Genomic DNA, 22266 nt, shown 5'->3' with positions numbered 1-22266 from the left:
TTGAATTCGGGCTGGATATTTACATATCCATTACTTTAATCACGAGTCTAACATTTAATCCCAAATGAAATGAAATATTTTATGTGAAAAAACAAATATTTATCTTTTATTTTTTGCAATTTGACAAAACAATATTTTTAAAAATATTTTCTTATAATTTGCAATGTGCTAGTTTTAAAGTATTTAAATACGTACAAAAGAGATTCTTCTTTTTAATATTTTAAAATAATAAATTTATACAATGACAATTTTGAAAAAGTACTTTTTTCTATATAAAATGTGTAAACAAATGTATATATATATATATATATATATATATATATATATATATATATATACATTTGTTTAAAAATTTTATATGTAATTATTATTAGAAAGAGAATATTTTCAAATGACTTATTTAATAATTTAGACAACTTTTGAAATAAATATGTATTCAGAAAGGACAAATTCTATTTCAATTTCTATATCTATTCTATTTCACTGCAACTTTAAATTAAAAATTAAAAATTATTAACAAGACAACATCATGTATGCCGGCGTAGAAATTTCATTCAACTTTTGTTTTTAAACTTTTTTAAAAATGAATTGAAAAAATCTGATTCATTCAATTTGGAAAATTTAATAAAAATTTATTTGCAAATAATATGTATTTTTACCTATACTGAGAAAACTAGAGGTTTAAAAAAAACATTTGGAGGGATAAAGAGTTTATATTTGAGAGTTAGCGATTGGAAAACAATCTAAATATTGAAATACAACATTCACAGATATTTAAGCCATTTCTCCTGGAGAGAAAATGAGTTTATAGCAGAGGGACAAATTATCAATCTTGAGAAATCCCTTCCTTATCGTGCGCGGAACGAATAAATATGGCAAACTAACCCCAAAATTCCGTCTATTCGATTAAGAAACAAATATGTTCGCGCGCATCAGCTAGTTCACACTTTCTGCGCAGCTTTTAACCCTCTTAATATAATAAAACAGAATATACAAGCAGATTTCTTTTACCAATTCTAAAATCATTCTAGAAGGACTATTAAACTCTCTTAATAAAGGAAAAGGAAAGGAAAACATTCACTTTTTGAACGTCTGAATTTGAACCTCTAGTTTTCTCAGTGTAATGTTAAAATTTTTAAATAATTAGTAATTTAATATTAGCAAGTTGGATTGAAGTATATATAAAAAGAATTTTTTAAAATATTGCTTTATTAGCAAATCTCTTGCTTTATAAAAGAAAAAATCAATAATTCTTTAATGAGCACTGACTCGTTAAATGTTTAAGAGATAATTTTTCCTCTCACTCTCTCTCTCTTAGTAGAATATATGTATATATTCGTCTGGTTCTATATCTTTTGTTCGCACTAATGGCGTTTTCAGAATACAGTATTCCTCCATAGACACCTAGTCTTGGGAAAAATTAGTGGAGCAACGCGCGCGGAGAAGTTTAGTGGCATCGTCGTTAAAGTGTCGCCGAGCAAAATATTCGTTCCAATTACACGTATCTTATAAGAGACGAACTTCTTACAGGGGTAGCTTAAAAGTTTTGTTTTCTATTTACGAGAGAAGAAGAGCGCGGAAGAGAAATATATATTTATATATATATATATATATATATATATATAACGTTCCACTCGACACGACGAAACGGTGTTTTTTTTCACTTCAATATTAAAAATTAATAATATACACATTAAATCATGCGAACTGTACAGCTTTTTTTTTCAAAGGCTTCACTTTGGTGAGAGCGTGCGGAATTATTTACAAGTACACGAAGAGGCACACAAGCCATTCTTCCTCACTTTGTTGTTTTGTAATAATACAGTTTTTATATATGTATACCAATTTCATCCCAAAAGACCAATCAATTCCGAATCAAGGACCAAGAATTCTTCAACACATGTTTAATATATTCAAGTTCACTATTCTCTCTCTATTGAGTTTTTTCTTCTTTGTCTTAAAAAATAAACTTTATATAAGGGATCCAAGAAACGAGAATACCAAAGTTGAACACTGTTCTGAGCGTCTCGGTATGGTACTTTGGGATAGCCAGTAAACTCTCTTTCGAGGGTCCTTGAGACCCGAGGGACTTAAAAAAAAAAACAAACAAACAACAAACCCGAGGGACGTTTTCTTATATAGAGATTTAAAATGGCTTGTATCCCGGGTTCGTTCAAGTTTTTTTCACGACACACACTTTTCACGTAGGATAGAGGCTCGTAAAAGTTGGTATCCTCCAGCTGACAGCCGCCAAGAATGACACAAGAAAGTTGCTCGCCAAAATTGCTGGACTCAAGTTTCTCCTGTCGCCACCGTGCATGGCCGCTGGTTTTTCCTCTTCTGAAAAAGAAAATTGAAAAAAAAATTTCACTTTAAGACTTTATTTGAACGACTGCTGTGCATTGATATTATATATGTATGCAGTTGCTGAGCATAAAATGACATTTTAAACGTGTATGTATGTATCCCAAAGAAGAGGAGCGAACCTCATCGTGAAAGCGGGACACAAGAAGATTCGGCTATATATTTTGCACGCCACCGTCATACCCTCAAAAGTCCGCTCACGAACCTGACACTAGCCTTCCCGGCTTCGAATATCGTCATCGACCGACTTGAATTGGATATTTTTCCAATTCTATGACATTATTATTCCTTATACATATATAGATATTGCACATGCGGCTTTCAAGAGAAGACGATTTACGAAAATCTCAAGGAATTGGATGGAAGAAATAGTTACGAGTTGTTACATTTTTCTGTTCAATTTATTTCCTCATGAATTTATAATTAAATGTTTGTTTGAGCTGCTTGCTACTAGAGTTTATTTCTAAAGTTAAGGAAAATAATTAAAAGGGATATTTAGAAGAGATAATAATTCATTTATCTCCAGCTGAGAGAGAGTACGGAGAATGATCCATTTAAAATTATAAAATAGGTTAAATAAAATTGTTTTCTTTATACATCAAGATAAGAATCATATTCTTTAATTAAAATTTGAAATAAACCCGATTTTAGATTTATTCTAAAATTCACGAACTCAAGTTTCTTTTATCAAAAAATGAATAAATTGAGATATAAATTATTTTAAACACTCAAATTTTGATTTATTGGAATTGATAATTTCTCTTTTTAATCTTTATATTAAAATTTCTTAATAATTTCAAGATTTAAACTCTGTTTTTCTTTTTGATGTATCAAAACGTCGTGGTTTAAGAAATAATATTATCATTACAAATAAAGTCATGGAAAAGTATAAAGTAAAAATATAAATAAAAAGATATTATAAATAATTTTCGATTTAACTCAATTTAGTTGGTAGTTCTTGGCTTAGAACTATTTATGTTCCATTTATTATTATTTATTCAATTTAAATTTAAATCTCGTGCTCTTTTCAATGCGAAACTAAAAGCTTTTTGTTATTTAATTATTTGCGCTACTAGTTGCATCCAACGAGGTTAAATAAAAAATAAAAGGCAAGAATATTTTATAGATTTTTAACAAACATAATTTTTGAGACAAAAATAGTAAGTTATAGAAAAAAAAATTTTAAATAGTCTTTACGTTTACGGAAGACCAGAGATGTTTGGCAAACTTAAGTTTATTCAAAAGTGTTAAGTTGATATTTATGTTATTATACATACATATACGTATGTTATATAAAAGATCAAAATAAATTTTTTATTTGTCACGAATGTAAAAGAAAATAATTTAGTTTTAGAAAATGTTTCAACTACCAGAAAAGATCTCAAAAAGTTTAAATTAAATGTTATATTTTATAAGTAGGTATGTATCACTTTCTTATAAATATAATAATAATTTATAATTTTTTTATTTCTAAACAAAGTAAAACTTATATGTCATATAACTTTGCATCTAAAAATTTCGTTAAATATTTAAGAAATGATTAAATGAAGTTGAATTATATGAAATTTATACATTAATTAATAAGTACCAATAACAATCCTTTTCAAAAAGTTTAACTGAATAATGGATTTATAATATTCCCAAGGTCTTATATATAAAGAGTGAAAAGTGCGCCAAGTAACCCCGGTCTCCTCTACGTTATATAGTCGAGAAAATATGAAAAGATATAATCAATTTCAACATCATAACCAGATATTTAAGATTTAATACAAATTATTTAATTTCATGCATATTTATAAATTATACTATATGTATATAAATTATTATATAAATTATATTAGGTATTATATAAATATGAATTTTTAATTTAAAAATTAAATTATTTTTAAAAAATGTACCTTGAAATAAAATGATAATTAAATAATAGATATAATAATTTTAAATAATAATTTAACAATTAAAATAAAAATTAAAGAAATTTTATTACTGCTCAACATCATTATTATATATTAATCAATGTATTATACTTAAAAATATATAAAATTAATTAATATTAATTATTAAACAACTAACATTGAATAAATGAATTTAAATAATGAGTATTGTAATATTAATTTTAAAGATATGATGTAGTTTTTCGTTTCGACTTATAATTATACTAATATTCGACATTAAAAACTTGTCTTTCTTTTCGCCTTTGGTTTCATAAAAAACAGAAAAGTGTATCATGGATACATTCCCCTAGTAAAATTTTATTTTGTAATACGAAATTAAAAATTTAAAAGGAACAAATAAGAAAATAACCTTTATTACTAAATCCATAACAAGAATAACAAGAATTCGATAATATTAAGTATGACTTAAAACTGACTTATACTACTATACTAAGACATTAGCCACAATGGGTCAGGAGTGTAAATTATCGTTTTCATTACATTTATATTTATACAAAAATAGAAATTTTATTATTACCAAAGTTTTAAAAAAATAAAATATTTTTTTTAAGAAAAAGGTTTTTTAAAAATGACTCGACAAGTTATGGGCTATAAAATTTATCTAAACTATTTATGACTTAAATAACCCATACGTGAAAAAAAATTTATGTTTTATACTAGCTTTGATTCAAAATTGATTTAGATCCATCGTGAATATTCTGTAAAATTGTAAAAGACAGTTTGAAGTCATACCTGCATTACCGGTCAAAATTGTGCGACCACTTAAAACAGTACATACTATTGAAAACACGAACGCTTTTAAAACATGTTAACTTCTTTCAGAATTATCGTAGGATGCAATTTTTAGACAAGTATATAAAAAAAATAGAATTTAATACAAATGAAAGCTTAAAATTTTATCTTTAAAATAAGCCCATGAAAACTTAAAAATATTCACTGGTTATTGAATTATAACTATTTTATTAAAACAATTCACGGACGATTTTTAAAGCAACGACTCTATTGTTCGCTCGACTTGTTGTTGACTGACAGGTCTGAAATTGGATAAAAGGCTAGTGGCGATGAAAGGGGCACCGACGTGCGTGTCAAAATACTACATTTTACTTTTTTATCATTTTTTGATTCGTTCATATAAATTATTTCTTATTATGATTATTATTAAAAATCGTCAGTGCATTGTTTTAATAAAATAGTCATAATTTAATAATCAGTGAATATTTTTAACAGTTCTTATCAAAGGGCAATGACAGCCCATGGATGCTGGAGGGTAAAACGGCATTAAACGTTTTGAGTATTATTGTAGACGAAGATGAAGGAGTATTTAAAATACTACAGAAAATTGTAATGAATGAAAGTACAAGAAGGAGCAATATATCGAGCTTTCTTAGTTTATTGAGAGGTAGCAGTTTGAATAAACAAAATGTTTAATCAAATAATTTTTTACAAATTATTTTATTTGAAAGCAACAGTTGGCAAAAATGAAGTTAGAGAATTGTTTCCACCTTCATGTCGTATTGGTTTACTACGTAGATAAAAACTTCTAAAAAATTGACATGAATTCTATGTCAAAGGTCTTATCTAGTGGGGTTTGGTTTATATTCTCTTTTGAACTACTATCTTGCAGTTTAAGTTTTGAAGAAACTGAATTGTGCTTATCGTCGTGCTCAAGGCCGACTGGGATGCGTGGGTCCTTAAGGACTATAACTCCCGATCTTAAAATAAGCATATTTACCCCCTAACGAAAGAACTACCGACATGTTGAAACGACGGCGATTTGGCAAGCCGCCTCGCTACCGAAGCACCATAGGGAAAGAGGAGGGAAAAATTGCCGTTGTAAGGTCCTTAAGAACCAAAACGGCGAAGAAGACCGGGTGCCCTTCCAAGAGGAGACGGTTAGCATTGATTCCCTTCGCCCGTACAAGTAGAACTTAAGCGGAAGAAGGGAATCAAAGTACCCAGCGGGGACCTCGTGGAGGTTCCGTCTCCGAGCTGAGCTCCACCCACCGATGGTCTGGTAGGTCACACACACTCATACAATAGGGTGCCCAATGAAATGGCGGAACGGTTAGTAACATTCATCTTGGACCCGATAACACCTCAACAGGAGTGGGCGTGAGTTAGCGAGGACAAGAATCCTGCACTTCCAACGAGGACCACGTGGAACATCCGCTCCCAGACCGAAGTGTCAGACCGCAGTCTGAAACCACAACGGTCTCACCCTGCCTCCGGACGAGGAGGCGTACTGCGTTCAAATTTCCCTCTTTAGTCGCCTCGTACGACACGCGATGGGATACGGGAAGACAAGTTCTCCGGTCAGACTTCCACGGCCACCTTGCACGGGGAGGGTCCCATTTCACATGGTGAACACTTGGCAGGAGTAGTGCGTTCATACATCATCGGTAATGTTCCATCTCAGCGTCTCCGTCGAAGCGGTACTTAGCTAGATGGGTACAACCCTCCGCACCCCTTTTAGTTGCCTTTTATGACATGCAGTGAGCTACATGCGCCCTATTCTGAAGAAATTGTCAAACCTATTTTATTTCAAACATCATTTAAAACAAATTTCACTAAAAATATATAAGTTTTTAACTCTAAATAGCGACTAGCGCTATTCGTAATCCCACTACAGGATGTAGAAAGATGACTGTCCAAATATCCAAACACAGAGGAATGAAGCTCTCTGTTGTTGTCAATAAACCAAATGAAGAAAACAGGCTAAATAAATTGTCGTGCATTAAAGTAGGTTCTATAAGCTGCCTGATTAAAAAGAAATTCATGGTCATGATGTATTATCGATGCCTCGGTTACGACCATATTAGAATAAGACTATAACACAGATGTTAAATTGATTGGGTGTTTTATGTGTAGAGAAGCCGATCATAACTTCGCAGACTGTATGAAGAGAGCAAGCTACTGCTTATGCAAAACACAATCAGACGGGAATGTGATAATCGACCAGGTCGCAGGTGCTGGAGCATGTGGAGTCTTCAGATCTGCCTTCGGGGAAATGAAAAAGATTTTCGCAAGAACAAAGAAGAAATAGACAAAAAAGATCATCAAATGCATGCTGGCGCAAGCAAGATCCAAGAGATCTTCATGCCTAAAGGCAGTTTTATAGAATGAGAATTAGTCAAATCAATGTGTGTGTTTTTTAGTTAGTCGGTCAGAACAATAAGACGACCATACCTACATAAGCTATAGGAACATGGGTTCACGTAGTCAGATTTTCCAAATTTTTTCTAATTTCATCTTGGCAGTTAAAAACATGTTTATTTATTTATTTATTTATTTATTTATTTATTTAGAACATAACGGGACATGCCCTTTCGTACAAAAGTACTCCTAAATTCTAATAGTTACGTAAGTAACAATACAAAATATAAAATATTAACTAAATCTAGGTAGGCGCTATAATGGCTAAAGTTCATTATAAGTTTATACAGTAAAGAATAACATAAATCAAATTACATTATTATCAAAAGAGAAGATTAATTTTCGATAAATAGAATCTGCTTTACCATTATATCAATTAATTTCAAAAATAATTGTTATTGTTCAATAATACTGATTTTATCTAAATCACAATGTCTACGTTTAGTTCTGTATGTATTTCCTTAAATCACTTTCATAGATAGAAATAAAATAAGTTTATCTCAAGGAAGGGACACAACCTTGGGCACCAAGTGGGGAAATAACTATAGATTCTCCTTACACGCATCTATCTGGACTGCAAGAGTGGATGTGCGATTTCTAGGGGGATTTTAATTATGGTAGGGATTCCACGCCGGTAGACCATTGACACATTCATTTCTCCGTCTAATCGACGGGTCTCTAGTTCCTCCCTCACTCTCTTAATCTCCTCCCTCTGCATAACCGTCCTGTCATTCGACATCCAAAGATCTTCCAACTCCCTTGAACGTGTTGAGTCTCTTTTGACACTTACAAATTTTTTTAGAATTACTTGTGCCTTCTCTTCCGTCTCACATACAATCTTAACAGGGCGAGGCTTACGAGAAACCTGCGCATTAGAACCAATTCTAAATGTGCGTATATTTTCAAGATCATCTGTTTGAATGAATTTTTTTAATTTATTCGTAACCACAGATTTCAAAGAACAACTATTATTTGACGAAGTGTCCAATTCTGGAAGATTAAATAAAACAAGATTGTTCTTTCTTTCATTTCGATCAACAAGTTCATTTATACAGACATTAGTTACTGAATTAGAATCAATATTTGTAGAACCATTTGCCTCAGATTTATCAAGTCTCTCTTCGACAACATTAAGACGCTCTGTCAAATCAACAACTCTGCTTTCCATATTACTCAGCCTACACAGTGTGTCATCGAGTTTTTTGTTGATATCTGACATGTTTTCAGTCATATTGGCAAAATTATCAGAAACTGTTGTTGATAAAACCTTAATAGCTCTCAAAATACTATCCAAGTTAACAGAGGTTTGTGAAGATTGAGAATTATTTGAAGGAGACAATGACCTAGGTTTACAACATTTGGTGAACGACCCATCAGGCAAAGTAGACAGCTGTAACGCACAGCTGGGATGATAAGGAAGATTACACTTCCTACACAAAGTAGGAATAGCACGTGTAATATCTTTACCACATTTTGCACAATTTTCAACACTAGAGGCCATTTTTGCACACAAATAATCATTCAAATAAAAATAAAAAGTAAATTGAGCGAAAACAGTTCCAATTGAAGTTACATAAACAAAAAACTTCACACAAGTATATCAGTCCAATGTTAGGTTAGAAAAAATTCAAATCAGAGAGCCAAGTTAAGGCAAATGGTGCAGATAATAAAAAACTTTCACTAAAAACCAGCACAAAATAATGTTTATAACTATAAGGTTGTAAAAGAACAGACCAAACTTAAACCGTTTTATTTAAACAAAATCAACCGAGACACATGTGAACACGTGTTTAGTAGCTGCCACCTAGCGGCATATTTAGAAAAAAGGCTAAAAAAATTTGTTATTAATTATATTTCTGACAGAATTGGGAATATTTATAAATATGATATCATCAGATAGACGGAATATTATCGAATTATTGTAATGTTGCATATTATTTGAAACGAGAATTTTATCCTTGTTACTTTGATTTAACGGATTTCCCGAACGAATGGTCACAAACAACTAGAGACCCGATTCAATAGGTTCAGAAATGTAGTTAATTTTTTAAATTTAATTTTTGTTATTTATTGTTGGTATTGGAACGACATAGCCAAAAAGACGTTTGGCAATTTTATGGCGGTCATCCCAGGTACATCTCGGGACCAAGTACAGGACCTTGCATAGGGTCTTACCTATATTCAACGAGTCAGTACCTCGTCAGAATTGATGACAGAAGCATCGTTATAAATATTGTCACTGTCTTTATATTCAAACAACTAAATGTATAATAACCATTTATTTAATCAATCTGCAAATTGATTTAAAATTGTTTAAAAAAATTGTTTAAAATTGTTGCAATTGTTTTAAAGTTGACGTTGGGAAAAGAACACATAATATTTTATTTTATTTATTTCAATTTATATTGTTTATTTATGGATTATGTGTTTTATTTATTTATCATATGTTTTGTTTTATAATGTGTCTGTTCAATTATTAAATTTTTTTAAAAAAATGGATTGATTGATTTGAACTCCAGACTCTATGTTTCTCTCCAACGTTAGGGTGGTTTTGTTTTTATTAATTTGACACCGCAATTGACCATTATTTCTATGACTTGACATATGTTTCTTATTTGACTCCCTGAAGAGGAAATCATTTAGATTTCGAAACGTTGGAGTAAACTTTTATTAAAACAACAATGGTCCGAATGTTATCGTTTTTTATTCATACAAAACCTTCTAATTAATATATTTCTCGGACGTTAAACTATTTAAACAATCTGCAAATAAAGTGCAAAGTTAAAGTGATTGAATAAAGTTCGTTCATTATACCTTAACATATTACTTTTTCTCTAACTTCCATTAAAAACTCTGACATGTTATGGGCCCAGTCCCTCAGAGATCTAAATAATAGAAGGTGTAAAGTTTTTTTTAATAAGTGAAATGTGCATGATGTTTTATATATAGTGTGTGACTGTACATACTGCTCAACGGAAGTAGTTTTATGTGAACTGTGAACTTCAGTGAATCAAAATGACAGACAGTTCCAGAATGCGTTTCGCAGTTGACAGGCTTAACAGTGATAATTATGAAATTTGGAAATACAAAATCGAGTTACTAATGATTAAAGATTGATTGTGGGATGTCATCAAAGAAGATACACCAAATGATCCAGATACGGCATGGAAAAGGAGTGATGATCAAGCTTATGCAACAATTGGACTCTTGGTTGATGATAACCAATTAATACACATTCGGAATGCAGCAACTGCTAAGGAAACTTGGGATGCGCTTAAAAGTCATCACTAGAAGTCTAATCTATTAAGTAAGGTTTTCTATTAAAAAGAATTTGTCGAATGACTTTAGAAGAAGGTGGTGATGCAAAAGAACATGTCACGCAGATGTTAGATTTAGTAAATAAATTAACTGGACTTGGAGAAGTCCTAAAAGATAATTTAGTAGCAGCAATGTTACTTTTCGCCGATATTGTAATGGATGATTTAGAATGTGATTGTCTTAACATCTTAAAATCTCAATATAATTGTATTCCATTATTTTACTATAGATATGTTGATGACACGATCATTTGCGTTCATAAGAACCATATCGACTTGGTCATCAACATTTTTAATTCTTACAATAATAATTTACAGCTTACTCATGAACTACAAATGGATAATAAAATTAATTTTCTAGATATTACTTTAAATGTCATAAACAATAAATTAATAAATAACTGGTACCAAAAACCAACATCTTCAGGTAGACTTATCAATTACTTTTCAAATCATCCAATTCAACAAAAAATCAACATTGTATACAATCTCGTTGACAGAGCAATTCTTCTTTCTCACCATTCGTTTCGTAAGGATAACTTATCAAAAGTAGAAACAATTTTGATAAATAACGATTACCCCCTCTTTTTTATAAAAAATATATTAAAATCCGTTTAAACAAAATTAGATTTAAAAATAAAGACTCGAATTCCAAAAATACACGATCTCTGGCTTATAAAGAAATTCCTAAAATTTGTTTACTTTTTAACAATTCTGATTTTGCTAAGTTGTCAAAAATTATTAAACCACATAATATTCATTCCATTCCGATTGTTAATAAAAATCTCAAATCTATAATAAAACTCGGTAAAGATAAAACCGAGAAGTGGCGAGATACGAATGTTGTTTACAAATTTAATTGCAAGAGTTGCCCTGCAAATTATATTGGCCAAACAAAACGTTCATTGAACACGCGTATCAATGAACATAAAAATAATAAAAACAATAAATCTGTGGTTCGTGCACATCAACTAAATTTTGACCAGGACTTCGAATGGAAGAATACCATTATACTTGATCGTGAAAAAAATGATAAAAAACGCTCTATTTCCGAAATGATTCATATTTTAAGTAACGATTCTACAATTAATAAGAAAGAAGATATTTGTTTTCTTAATAAAACGTATTTCCCTCTTATTAGAAAATTAAATTCATAATAGAATCGTGAAAGTTTTTTTCTCTATACACTATTTACCTATGAGTTCATTGACTTCCTTTTTTTAACACGTGTGGTATTTCTCCAAAACAAATTTTAATTCAGTTTTGATTTGATGCTCGCATCGAAATGACGAAAATTGTCGCGTATCTAATTTTTGTAGTGTTTTACTTTTTATTTTTTAACGATAATTTTAAAGATAAATTTTAACATTGACTAGCTGCAATGTAATATTATTTTAAATATTCAGGTATTATTATTATTTAGTGACAAAATAGCATAAGTTTATTTTTAAGGGTTTTTTTTACCTTCCATTGGTCGAATTTTATTTCTTATCAAAATATACACTTGGAAGGGAATTTCTCGTTCATCTTTACATATTAATTTAATTTGAGAAAATTTGGAAAAGGAAAACCCGTACAGTAGCTAATAAATAATTTTTATAATTTATCATGTTACACATTATAATTACTGAGTACATCCACATTGTACAGAAAATTTATGTAATTTATAAAAAATAAATCTTTATAAAAAAATATAAATAATAAATGCATATTAAATAAGAAAGCAATTGAAATTTGCATAAAGACATAAATTATAATAAATAGTGCTAAATTTACCTTCAATTACGTGTACCATAACATACGCGGGCTTTGCGTTGCTTGGTGCACAAGTGTAATTCCCTCCGTGCGTTAATTTTGTATTGTGAACCATGAGAACAGATCCACTCTTTGTAAGTTCCACTTGAACACCGGGCTCTGAATCGTAGTTTATCATTCGACCTTGACGATACCAAAACACATAAAGTGGTGCTTCTGTGGCTGACATGAGTTCGCATTCTAAACGAAGACTCGATCCTTGTTTGACATGAAGATCGGGAGCTCCTGGGATTTCCGAATATGCCTCTGTGATTCTCAATCGAGCAAAATTCTGTTGAACAGGATGGGAAGCTACCTAAAATAATTTTTAAAAATTGAAATTAGTTTTTTTATTACTAAAGCTTAATTTTCTATTAAAATTCTTTTCATATGTTATATTATTAGTTTTTTCAAATAAAAATAAATAATTTTTTTAAAAGATGTAAGTTTTTTTGAAAAATTTTAATTTAAAATTTTTAATTTAAATTTTTTGAAAATCTGAGTATTTTTTGTTTACATTTGTATATAAAAAAGATGAATTATTATAATAACAAAATAAAGTTTCTTCTGCAAATATCAAGAGTTTGAGTCAACCCTCGAGATCACATGTGTGTGAGAAACGTTTTTACATTTTCTCTTATAAAAACCAATATATCATATATATAAGATCTGTTAGAGAGGTGGAAAAAAGTTTCAAGTTTTTTTTATTCTGAAGATTTTTAAACTAAAAAGAAGTATCTAAAGAAAAACAACGTGAGAGAAATTCTCATCAGGCGCGATTGCCGCAGGGTTGAAAGTTGAGAGTACTTTTAAAGAAATTAAAATTCTTTTGACAGAATTCGTATAGATTATTATTTTTTTAAATTGTCTCTCTCACTCTTCTATCAAGGGAAATATAATTTTAAAGAAATTTTCCGTTTTTTTATTGAGGACATATTGGTTACTTTTCAATAAAATATTTATTTTTATGTTTAATATAATTGCTAAAGTTATATTAAATAAATCGCACATTTTTGCTTAGTGATAATTGTTAAAATGTAATTTTAATATAGTTAAATTAAATTATCACTTTTTTTAGACTTTTAATTAATAACAATAATAAAAGTAAATTCGTTCAGAAATAATTAATTACCTGACATTCGTAAAGTCCAGCATCTTCGAGAGTTACTTTATGAATAAGAAGTGTCCAGTCAGTATTTGAGGGCCTAATCATAAATCTTGAGTCGACAGAATGAGTAGTAGCACCAACAGTCAATAATTGTCTATCCCTTCGTCTGACCCATGTGACCTTTAATAATAAATAACACATAAATTATAAATGGCTTTTCATTTGGAAAATGTCATCAACTACGTCATTAGATATGAAAAAGTCATGTTTTCATATTTAATGATATAGGAGTACGAGGGGTTGGTTGTAACAATTTTATATATCATAGAATATATAAAATATTTTATAAAAATTAATGATTTTATCAATAAATTATATTATTTATATGATATATAAGAGCAAAATAAATATTTAAAACTTGGTACACCATTTTATTACTGGAAGTCGTTTTTTTAAAGGAAAGATTTTTTTTTAACCTCCAAAATTACTGAATGTACGATAAATCGTTTACTGCGGCGCATAAGGAATAGTTACCCGTATTTATGAATAAAAAAAACTAAGTTACAGCATGTATCAACCAACCTCCAGAAACTGTTATAAACTGCACCATGGCAAAAAATTTTAAATTAATTGATATTTCTATTTATGTTAGACTAATTTAAAAATAGCCATCCTCACAGCATGAAATATCCCGTGGATATCCCACAGGACGGAAATTTGGATGTCACGTGCGGAATATACCTGGGATGTCCCACGTGGGATTTATGCCCGCGCATGACTAGGAAACAAACATGTGATTGCATTTCAAGATGGCGGACAACGCCTTAAAGTGTTGACTTGTGTCAGCCAATACGTCGTTTATTTTCTTTAATTTTGAGTAATTTTCAGTCTAAATAACGTTATTTTTTATTGTGTTTTGGTTGTAATAAATAACATAAAATTCATTGAAGTTGTTAATGTTTTTCGTGATATTATAAGTGCACTTGGCGGAATTGATTTACCCAATTGCGATTGGGTCAACATTAGGAATAACGTAAAAAAATTGATAAATAAGCTAAAATTGTTCAAAAAACATTTTATAATTGAGAGATGGACTTCTTAAGAGTTCACTTCTGCATTGTTTATGTTAAATTAATTGAGAATTATTTAATTATTAAGGAAAAAAGTGAAATTTGTCAAATCTGTCACTTCAGATATGCCCGATACCTATAGCAAATTATGTTTCAATTCCGAACGGCGGAACGCGCGCCAAGATTTGAAAAGAGTTACAAATTTTAAACATTCATCAAATAGACAATATGCAATTTTTTACTTTATTTATAAAAAAAACTTTAGAATTTTGTTAAAATAATAAAAATTAAGCTGATATATTTTTTATAAATTTTTCCTTAAGGGGGGAACACCAGTTGTAACTTTCGAAAAATCGATTTTTTTTTTGGTGCATTTTCTTAAAGTATACATATTTAGAAATGTGTCTGTAAATTTCAAAGTTGATCCGGTGAAAAATAAATGAGATATACAGAACACTGCAGCGGCGCGTCCCGTGGCTTCATACAAGGTGGCCAGCCATACCTGACCCTAACGACAGATGGCCTTTTCCTATGATTTAGAAACGGCAACCACTGCGGAAGAGTTATTATATGGTCCAGGAATCGATGACTCTTTGTAACTTAGAAACAAAATTTCTTCTGAACAAAAAAAAGTAAGTTGAAACTTTTAATGCGTTTTTCTCAAAATGACATTTTCCAAGTCGGTGACCACGATTACTCGAATACCATTAAACCGATTTATTTAAAATTTAGTGTGCTTCATTTACACATATAAGTCTAGTTCGTGATCGAAGGATTTTTTTTTTTAATCAAAACTTTTTTTTATATAGCTGAAAATCGACCGTATTTTTTTAACGAAAATCATACTTTTGACTTTGACAGGTCGCCATTTTGTCAAATTTTTTTTTTTTTTTAAATCCTTCGATCACGAACTAGATAATCTTATAATAAATGTAAATCAATTTCATTTTTGTATTTCAGACGAAGTATACTTGCAGAATGCTGGTCACCGCAATTCGCCTTTTTTCTTAAGACGCCACTTCAATGGCTCATATCTCCAAAAGTTTTTGTTAAAAAAATTTTTTTTTTCTTTTAAATTACAGCTTTTTACATGTACTTTTAACTAATAAATAGTATTCTTTAAAAAGATTCATTGTTCTTTTGGAAAATATTCTTGAAAAAAGCATTATTTTTTGAGTTACAACTGGTGTTCCCCCCTTAAAACTTTTAAAAAAATTCTTAAATAAAAGATCAAAAAATTTAGTTAAATTTGTATTTTGCCATCATAATTTTCAACAAAAATTTTATTTTTTTGGATATAAAAATAAGAAAAATTTAGATTAAAATTTATTTAACAATTACAATTTTTTAAAAAAATTCTTTTTTTTAAAAAAAAAAGTTGCAGAATTTTTATTTTATATTCACAATTCTTTAATGAAATTGTTTTTTTTAATACATATTATAAAAAAATTAATCATTTATTTATACTAATGCTAGTAATCACTAATTTTAAGTAATATGACAGCTGCAACTTTGTGCTCCCTGCATGTTGCTGCCATCTAACAACATCTGCAAATCAAATCCGACAGGGATGATATGTCAAATGACGCAATTTATTATTTTTTCAGCAACTTCAAGTATAATATTAATTCCGTGAACAACTATAACAAATAAATACAGTGTTTCTTTTGTGCAGTGTTTTGTTTTTATAAAGCAATTTTGCATATTCTCAACCTGGCCTAAAAATTTTCAATCAATTATTAATTAATTTTTAAATAAAAAAAGCAATATTTAATTATAAAAAAGTTAAAAAAAGTAGTAAAATTTCTTTCGTTCCTTTGAACGTTTAGAACTTCAGGCATATCAAGCTTCAAGCAAATTCATTTAATTTTTTCTTCCGCCATATTGTATCCGCCATTTTTAATTTTTGAAAACTGCCATCAAATTCGTAATTAGCGATCTCAAAAACCCGCGAGTACTTGAATTAGGTTTATCTGATATAGATGCCAAGTTTGTTCAAATTTTAAAATAGCACAGTGTTATTAACATTGATTTTAACTTCACGAATATTTTTTATTTTTCTGATTGTAATATATCAAAAATTGTCAAATATGTTAGTGAAATTAACAAATTTATGATTTTCAATTATAACTATCAAGATTAACAATGTGATTGAACTTATAAATAGCTTTCATGTTTTGCAAATTATGCATTATTTTCAGAGAGAATTAAAATTAGAATTGCAATGACATAAATCAAATATCTATATATTTATTTTGTATATCTATATAAATAATAATTTAACAATGTAAAGTTGCATATAGAAAATTGAATTATCGATGTTATTAACCAGAGCACACGTTATTTCTCTACTTTTGTATTCCCGTATATCAATAAATTGTTGACTCTCGTAAATTATCAATAATTCTTGTACAATAATTTGTTAGAAACGTTTTACCTACACACTCATTCAGAGAGTATATAGTAGTGTTAATCAAAAAATATTATCCATGTCTCGTATAATAAGAGCAAATGGATATTCAAATTAATTACTTAACCTTTTTAAAATTATTATCCCAACTAACAATACTAAAATCTTTTTTTTTTTTTATTTATGGCAAAATTTTTCTATATTTTTCACCATTAAACCATATACTCTCGATATAGTTTTGAAAATTTTTCCAATGAGAAAAAAATGAAGATTCATGTATGCTGTTAAAAGTAAAGTAATAGACCCATTTACTGAAAAAAAAAAAAACTTTTATCACGGTGATATTAAATAAAAGACTTTTTCAGTTTTAAAAAATATGCAAAAATTCTTATATTTATATAAGAATTTTCTTTTATATGACGAAAAAGGTTTTTTCTCTTAATTAAAAAAGTTTCTTGTTTACTCAAAAGTAACTTTTTTTTTCTCCCTGAGAGTCAAAATTGTAAAGAGTTTTGAAAATTAATTTTTTTTTTTTGCTGTTGGAAAAAATAGAATTTAATTTTGGAAAATATTCTAAGAAGTCAGTATACATATATATATGTATTAAGAGTTTAAAGTGGAGAAACTTTTAATGCTATCGTAATATTCAGTGGCAATAAAATGGAAACTAGGCCGCAGTAATGCCTCTGAAAATTAATATTTGATGCAAGAAAGCTGCTCTCTAGCATTGACTGTTATTTGGATTTTCACTATACTATATATACAGTATACCCACTAGCAAAAGGAAATCTAATTGTTTTTAAATACGTTTCAAGAAGCTGCATTCGTCGCGCAGTCATTATCTTCACGTGCCGCTGGCCTCCAATTACTATATAGTATATATAGGTTATAGGTAGACAACGAAAGAGTGAGATTCCTAGGAAACATGCCTTGAAAGTTTAATTAAAAATACCACCAGTCTGACATAATGGTTACTTTTGCAAGTGATTTATGCACTAACCCCGCATCGTTATTTCAGAAGTGTGGATTTTAAAACAAGCACCATCTCGTTAAATCGGCGGTTTATTCTGTTTTATGACAGAGAAAATCTATTTTTTCCAGTCTTTATACTTTTTTTTCTGCCCTAGACCACTTTTTTAGTTAAAATAAAAAAAATATACTCCTCATTCTGAAGAGAATTTTATCCTCGTAAAATATTAATTTTAAAAAAATATATATAAGAAGAAAAATTTTTTAAATAATAATTTTATCAGTCATTTTGCAAAAAATAAAATTCTCATCTATTAAAACAAAATCAATTTTCAATGGGAAAAATTAATTGAAAAAATTAAATATAAATAGACAAATTTAAAATGATTAATTTTTACAAAAAAAAAATAAACAAATCAAATGGATTCTCATTTTTTCTATTTTATCTTTGTGTAATGGTAATATGGAAATTTTTTTATTTCCTGGAAACGATGTTGAAATAATTTTATTAGCTTGTTGGTTGAACGCTTGAAGAAATGAAATGTTCACGACACGCGAAACTTATATCAAAGAATGTAATTTTATATTATATAGGTATTAATTTCTCTGTATTTAAATTTCATGAAGATAAGTATAAAAGTGACATTTCATAATTAGGAATCATAAGAGTGGAGACTTTATTCATAAGATAAACTCTGAAATATTTTTATGAATAATACAAGGAAATTTGTCATAAATTTTATCGATTAATAATTTCCGTGTTGAATTTTATTATTGCAATAAAAAAATGAGAAAATTAATAAAAATATAACTTAAAATTTGAATTTATTAAATGAAAAATACTTTAAATAAAACTATTTGAATAATAGGTTGGGAACAAACAATTAATAATTTATCAAGAATACTTAGATTTATTTAAATGAAGTATATTTTACAAAAATTGAACAAAACTTTAACAAAACTTTAACAAAACTTTTTTTAAATGTTCCACAATTTGAATCTCTACTAAGAAGTCAAGTGAAATGATAGAAAAATAGGAGTAACTACTTAAAAGCTATATTCTGAAATAGTTAAAAATATTTTTCAAATTATAAAATTATAAAAAAAATTTGTATCATTTATGACCATTAAATAAACATTTTCTATCGTTATTTTTCATTTTGATATAACTTAATTTAAGCTGAGACTCTAAATTTTACTTTATTTTATTGAATAACAATTTTTATTTATTTTATCAAATAGAATTTTTTTTACGAAGTCCAGGAAATTTTTCCTTCAAACATTTGTCATTTAAAGTTTTCAATAGTTCAAAATTGTAAAACAAAGCAAGTAGAAAAAATTTTTTTATTCATAAAAAATAAAAAAAAATAATGTAATAAAACTTTTTGAAATGTAAAATTTAACAGTTAAATAGATACAATAAATATCTTTGAATTGAGTAAAATTCGATCTAATCTAATCTAGTTTCAATCCAAGTTCCATTTATATATATATATATATATATATATATATATATATGGGTTTGCTCTCTGGAATACGTCATTTGGGGTTAATTTTCGAGAAACGTAGAATTTCCACTTGAGGTTCACCGGTAGATTCGATTTGTTATAATCTAGGATTCTATCCAGCAAGGAAGTCCATAACCAAACGAAGATCCAAGACGCATTGCACCTTCAAATCCAACCTGGCGTGTCATGTATGTGTACTTGTGGGGCCATGAATTCTGCTGGGTCGAAAGTTATAGGGTAAGGCTAGTTTCTAAAGTTTACCGCAATCAGCACAAAGTTAGTCCAAGCTCCTTCTGGTTTGCTCATATAAGACCTAGAGTGCAAACTCCTTTAAAGTATCTCTGCGCAGTTATAGGATCTTAGCTTGCAAGTGAAACTTTCAATAATCCAACAATTCCAATACATGACATGAGAAATCCTGATGACATTTAGCTACAAAGTTTATCTTAAACCTTATTTGCTTTCTAATGGGAAATAAATCATTGGTTCATTATAAAGAGTCTACAATGGAAGCCAATGTTTCCAATAATAAAAGTAATTGGTTGTCAATAATCAAAAAAAAACTATTTCACTGAATAAATAAATTGAAAATTTATTTTAATAAAATTTTCAAATAATTATACCATTTTAAACTAATGAGATTGATTCAAAAGGTATACAACTCCAATTGATAATTGTAGGATTTCCTTAACCGTCTTTTAAAATCAAAATCTTCCTTTATAAAAAGAAATATAGAAAAAAAGAGAAACAGGAACATAAAGTATTCAGAGAACAAGAGGATTTTATGAAGAATGAAATTAAACGTCACTTAGTACCTTTCAAAGGAGAAAAATTTGTACCTGCAATTTCTCTTTTTTATTTTACACTAAAGAATGTCAGCGAGAAAATGTCATTTTCAATTTACAAGACAAATTTTATTTTACCCTCTTTTACTAAAATTTATATATATTTCGTTTTCATCATTTAAAGTGCAACGTGAGAGGGATAATTTTATACTAATAAAATTCTTTGCTTTGTCAAAAGTTTTAAACAAAAAAAAATTCTTGTATAATTTACTCTAAATTATGTAAAATTTATTGTCAAGTGGGAGAAATGAATAAACCATCCAAAAATTTGATATATATGTATATATATATATATATATATATATATATATATATAAAACGCAATAAAAAAACTAGTTTTTTTATGGTATTAACATGATTTCACATGTTAATCTTTACCGTAGATTCTTTCGTAAAATATTTATATTTTAATCAAATTCGCGATGATTATAATTAGTGTGATCAAGAGGAATATAACTTAGCTTAAGATTTCTATTGTTTTAACCTATTTTTTTTTTAATGCTCTGGTGAATATATCTTGCAAGACTTATTTCCCGTATTCGGAATGAGATTTTCTCAAGAGAGATAATTAAGCCACAAATCCTGCAGATTACAAGCAAAAGCATGTTAGACTTGGTAGTCTCCTTTGCCGCAGAAGCCGATATTTAAGACCGTATGCACGTGTGATGTTACACGCAGTCGCGAAAATGTGAATTTCTCCAACATGAGGAGAATGCTTGAACTTAATTGAGAAACGTGAATCCTCATCCCATCGTACCATTCTTAATCTCTCAAATGGGAATTACTGCATGGATCATTGCAAGCACGTTCTTGCCGTTATGATCTTCTTTGCTATCCTGTGGAAATCTTAACAAGCCGCCGAGAGTCCATTTATGGAATAATAGAAGGGACCACTACCTATATGCTATCGAGAAAATTTCTTTTTCCTTAAAAAAGAACGACATATTTTATATTCACTGCACTTCCTCTGATACGTGAAATTGATATTACAATCAATAGCACTTTAAAGTATATCAAACTATAAAAATTTATATATTGACTATCCTATATTACATTTTTAAATCTTTATTTTCAAAAGTTTATAAGTGCTACTTTAAATTTTTGATAATTTTATAAAAACTATAAAAATTTATATATATATATATATATATATATATATATATATATATATATACAGTAAGATTATTTGACTATGAATCACCCCCAATATAGTGTTAAAGTTTATGCAGACTTTAGTATATTTTACTTTAAAAATATGCAACACGATTTACAGAGAAGTTTGAAAAAAACATTGAAGAGTAATCAATTTTAAATTTGCCGCTTGAAATTGGATGCGCGCGATGATTTAAGTCATCACGTGATAGCAGAAAAGGCATGTTGGAAACCATTTTGGTTATACGAAATCAAAACATAACCCCAAATAATCATCGTATTTGACATTATTAATAAAAAACAAATAGAAATAAAAAATAAATAGTCATTAAAAGATTATCACAGAATTTACAACAATTATATTATTTATTAATAATCATTTCAGTTGGATTTGATCTGGATAATTTATATTTTATTTACTATAAATTCGGCGAAATACTAAATGATTAAAATGTGGCTGAAGGACAAAAATACAAGATTCACATTTAATTGATTTGAAAATGATTTTTATAATAATGATATCGACTCTAAAAGAAACGACCACTAATTAATTATTTGGGATTAACTGTTCAGTTGACAACAACCATGAGCCCTCGTTCCACTATTACTAGTTACATTTTT

General features: G+C 28.6%; 1 protein-coding gene across 2 annotated transcripts in view; it reads right to left on the bottom strand.

The window, feature by feature from the left end:
• Nucleotides 1–460: 460 nt before the first annotated feature.
• Nucleotides 461–22266, bottom strand: part of LOC127281480 (igLON family member 5-like) — a 144279-nt gene continuing 122473 nt past the window's right edge. For both annotated transcript variants that reach the window (XM_051305201.1, XM_051305202.1), the window contains exons 4-6: nucleotides 13716–13871; nucleotides 12566–12899; nucleotides 461–2340 (exon numbers count right to left, since the gene is read on the bottom strand). In XM_051305201.1, coding sequence (XP_051161158.1) covers nucleotides 2201–2340; nucleotides 12566–12899; nucleotides 13716–13871 — 630 coding nt within the window. In that variant the 3' untranslated portion in view covers nucleotides 461–2200. The remainder of the gene's footprint in view (nucleotides 2341–12565; nucleotides 12900–13715; nucleotides 13872–22266) is intronic.

Source organism: Leptopilina boulardi, unplaced genomic scaffold, assembly GCF_019393585.1.
Source record: "Leptopilina boulardi isolate dan_hultmark-lab unplaced genomic scaffold, ZJU_Lbou_2.1 LbouV2_269, whole genome shotgun sequence".
Classification (NCBI taxonomy): domain Eukaryota; kingdom Metazoa; phylum Arthropoda; class Insecta; order Hymenoptera; family Figitidae; genus Leptopilina; species Leptopilina boulardi.
The sequence above is the reverse complement of the archived record's forward strand: the minus strand, read 5'-3'. Positions and strand labels throughout refer to the sequence as shown.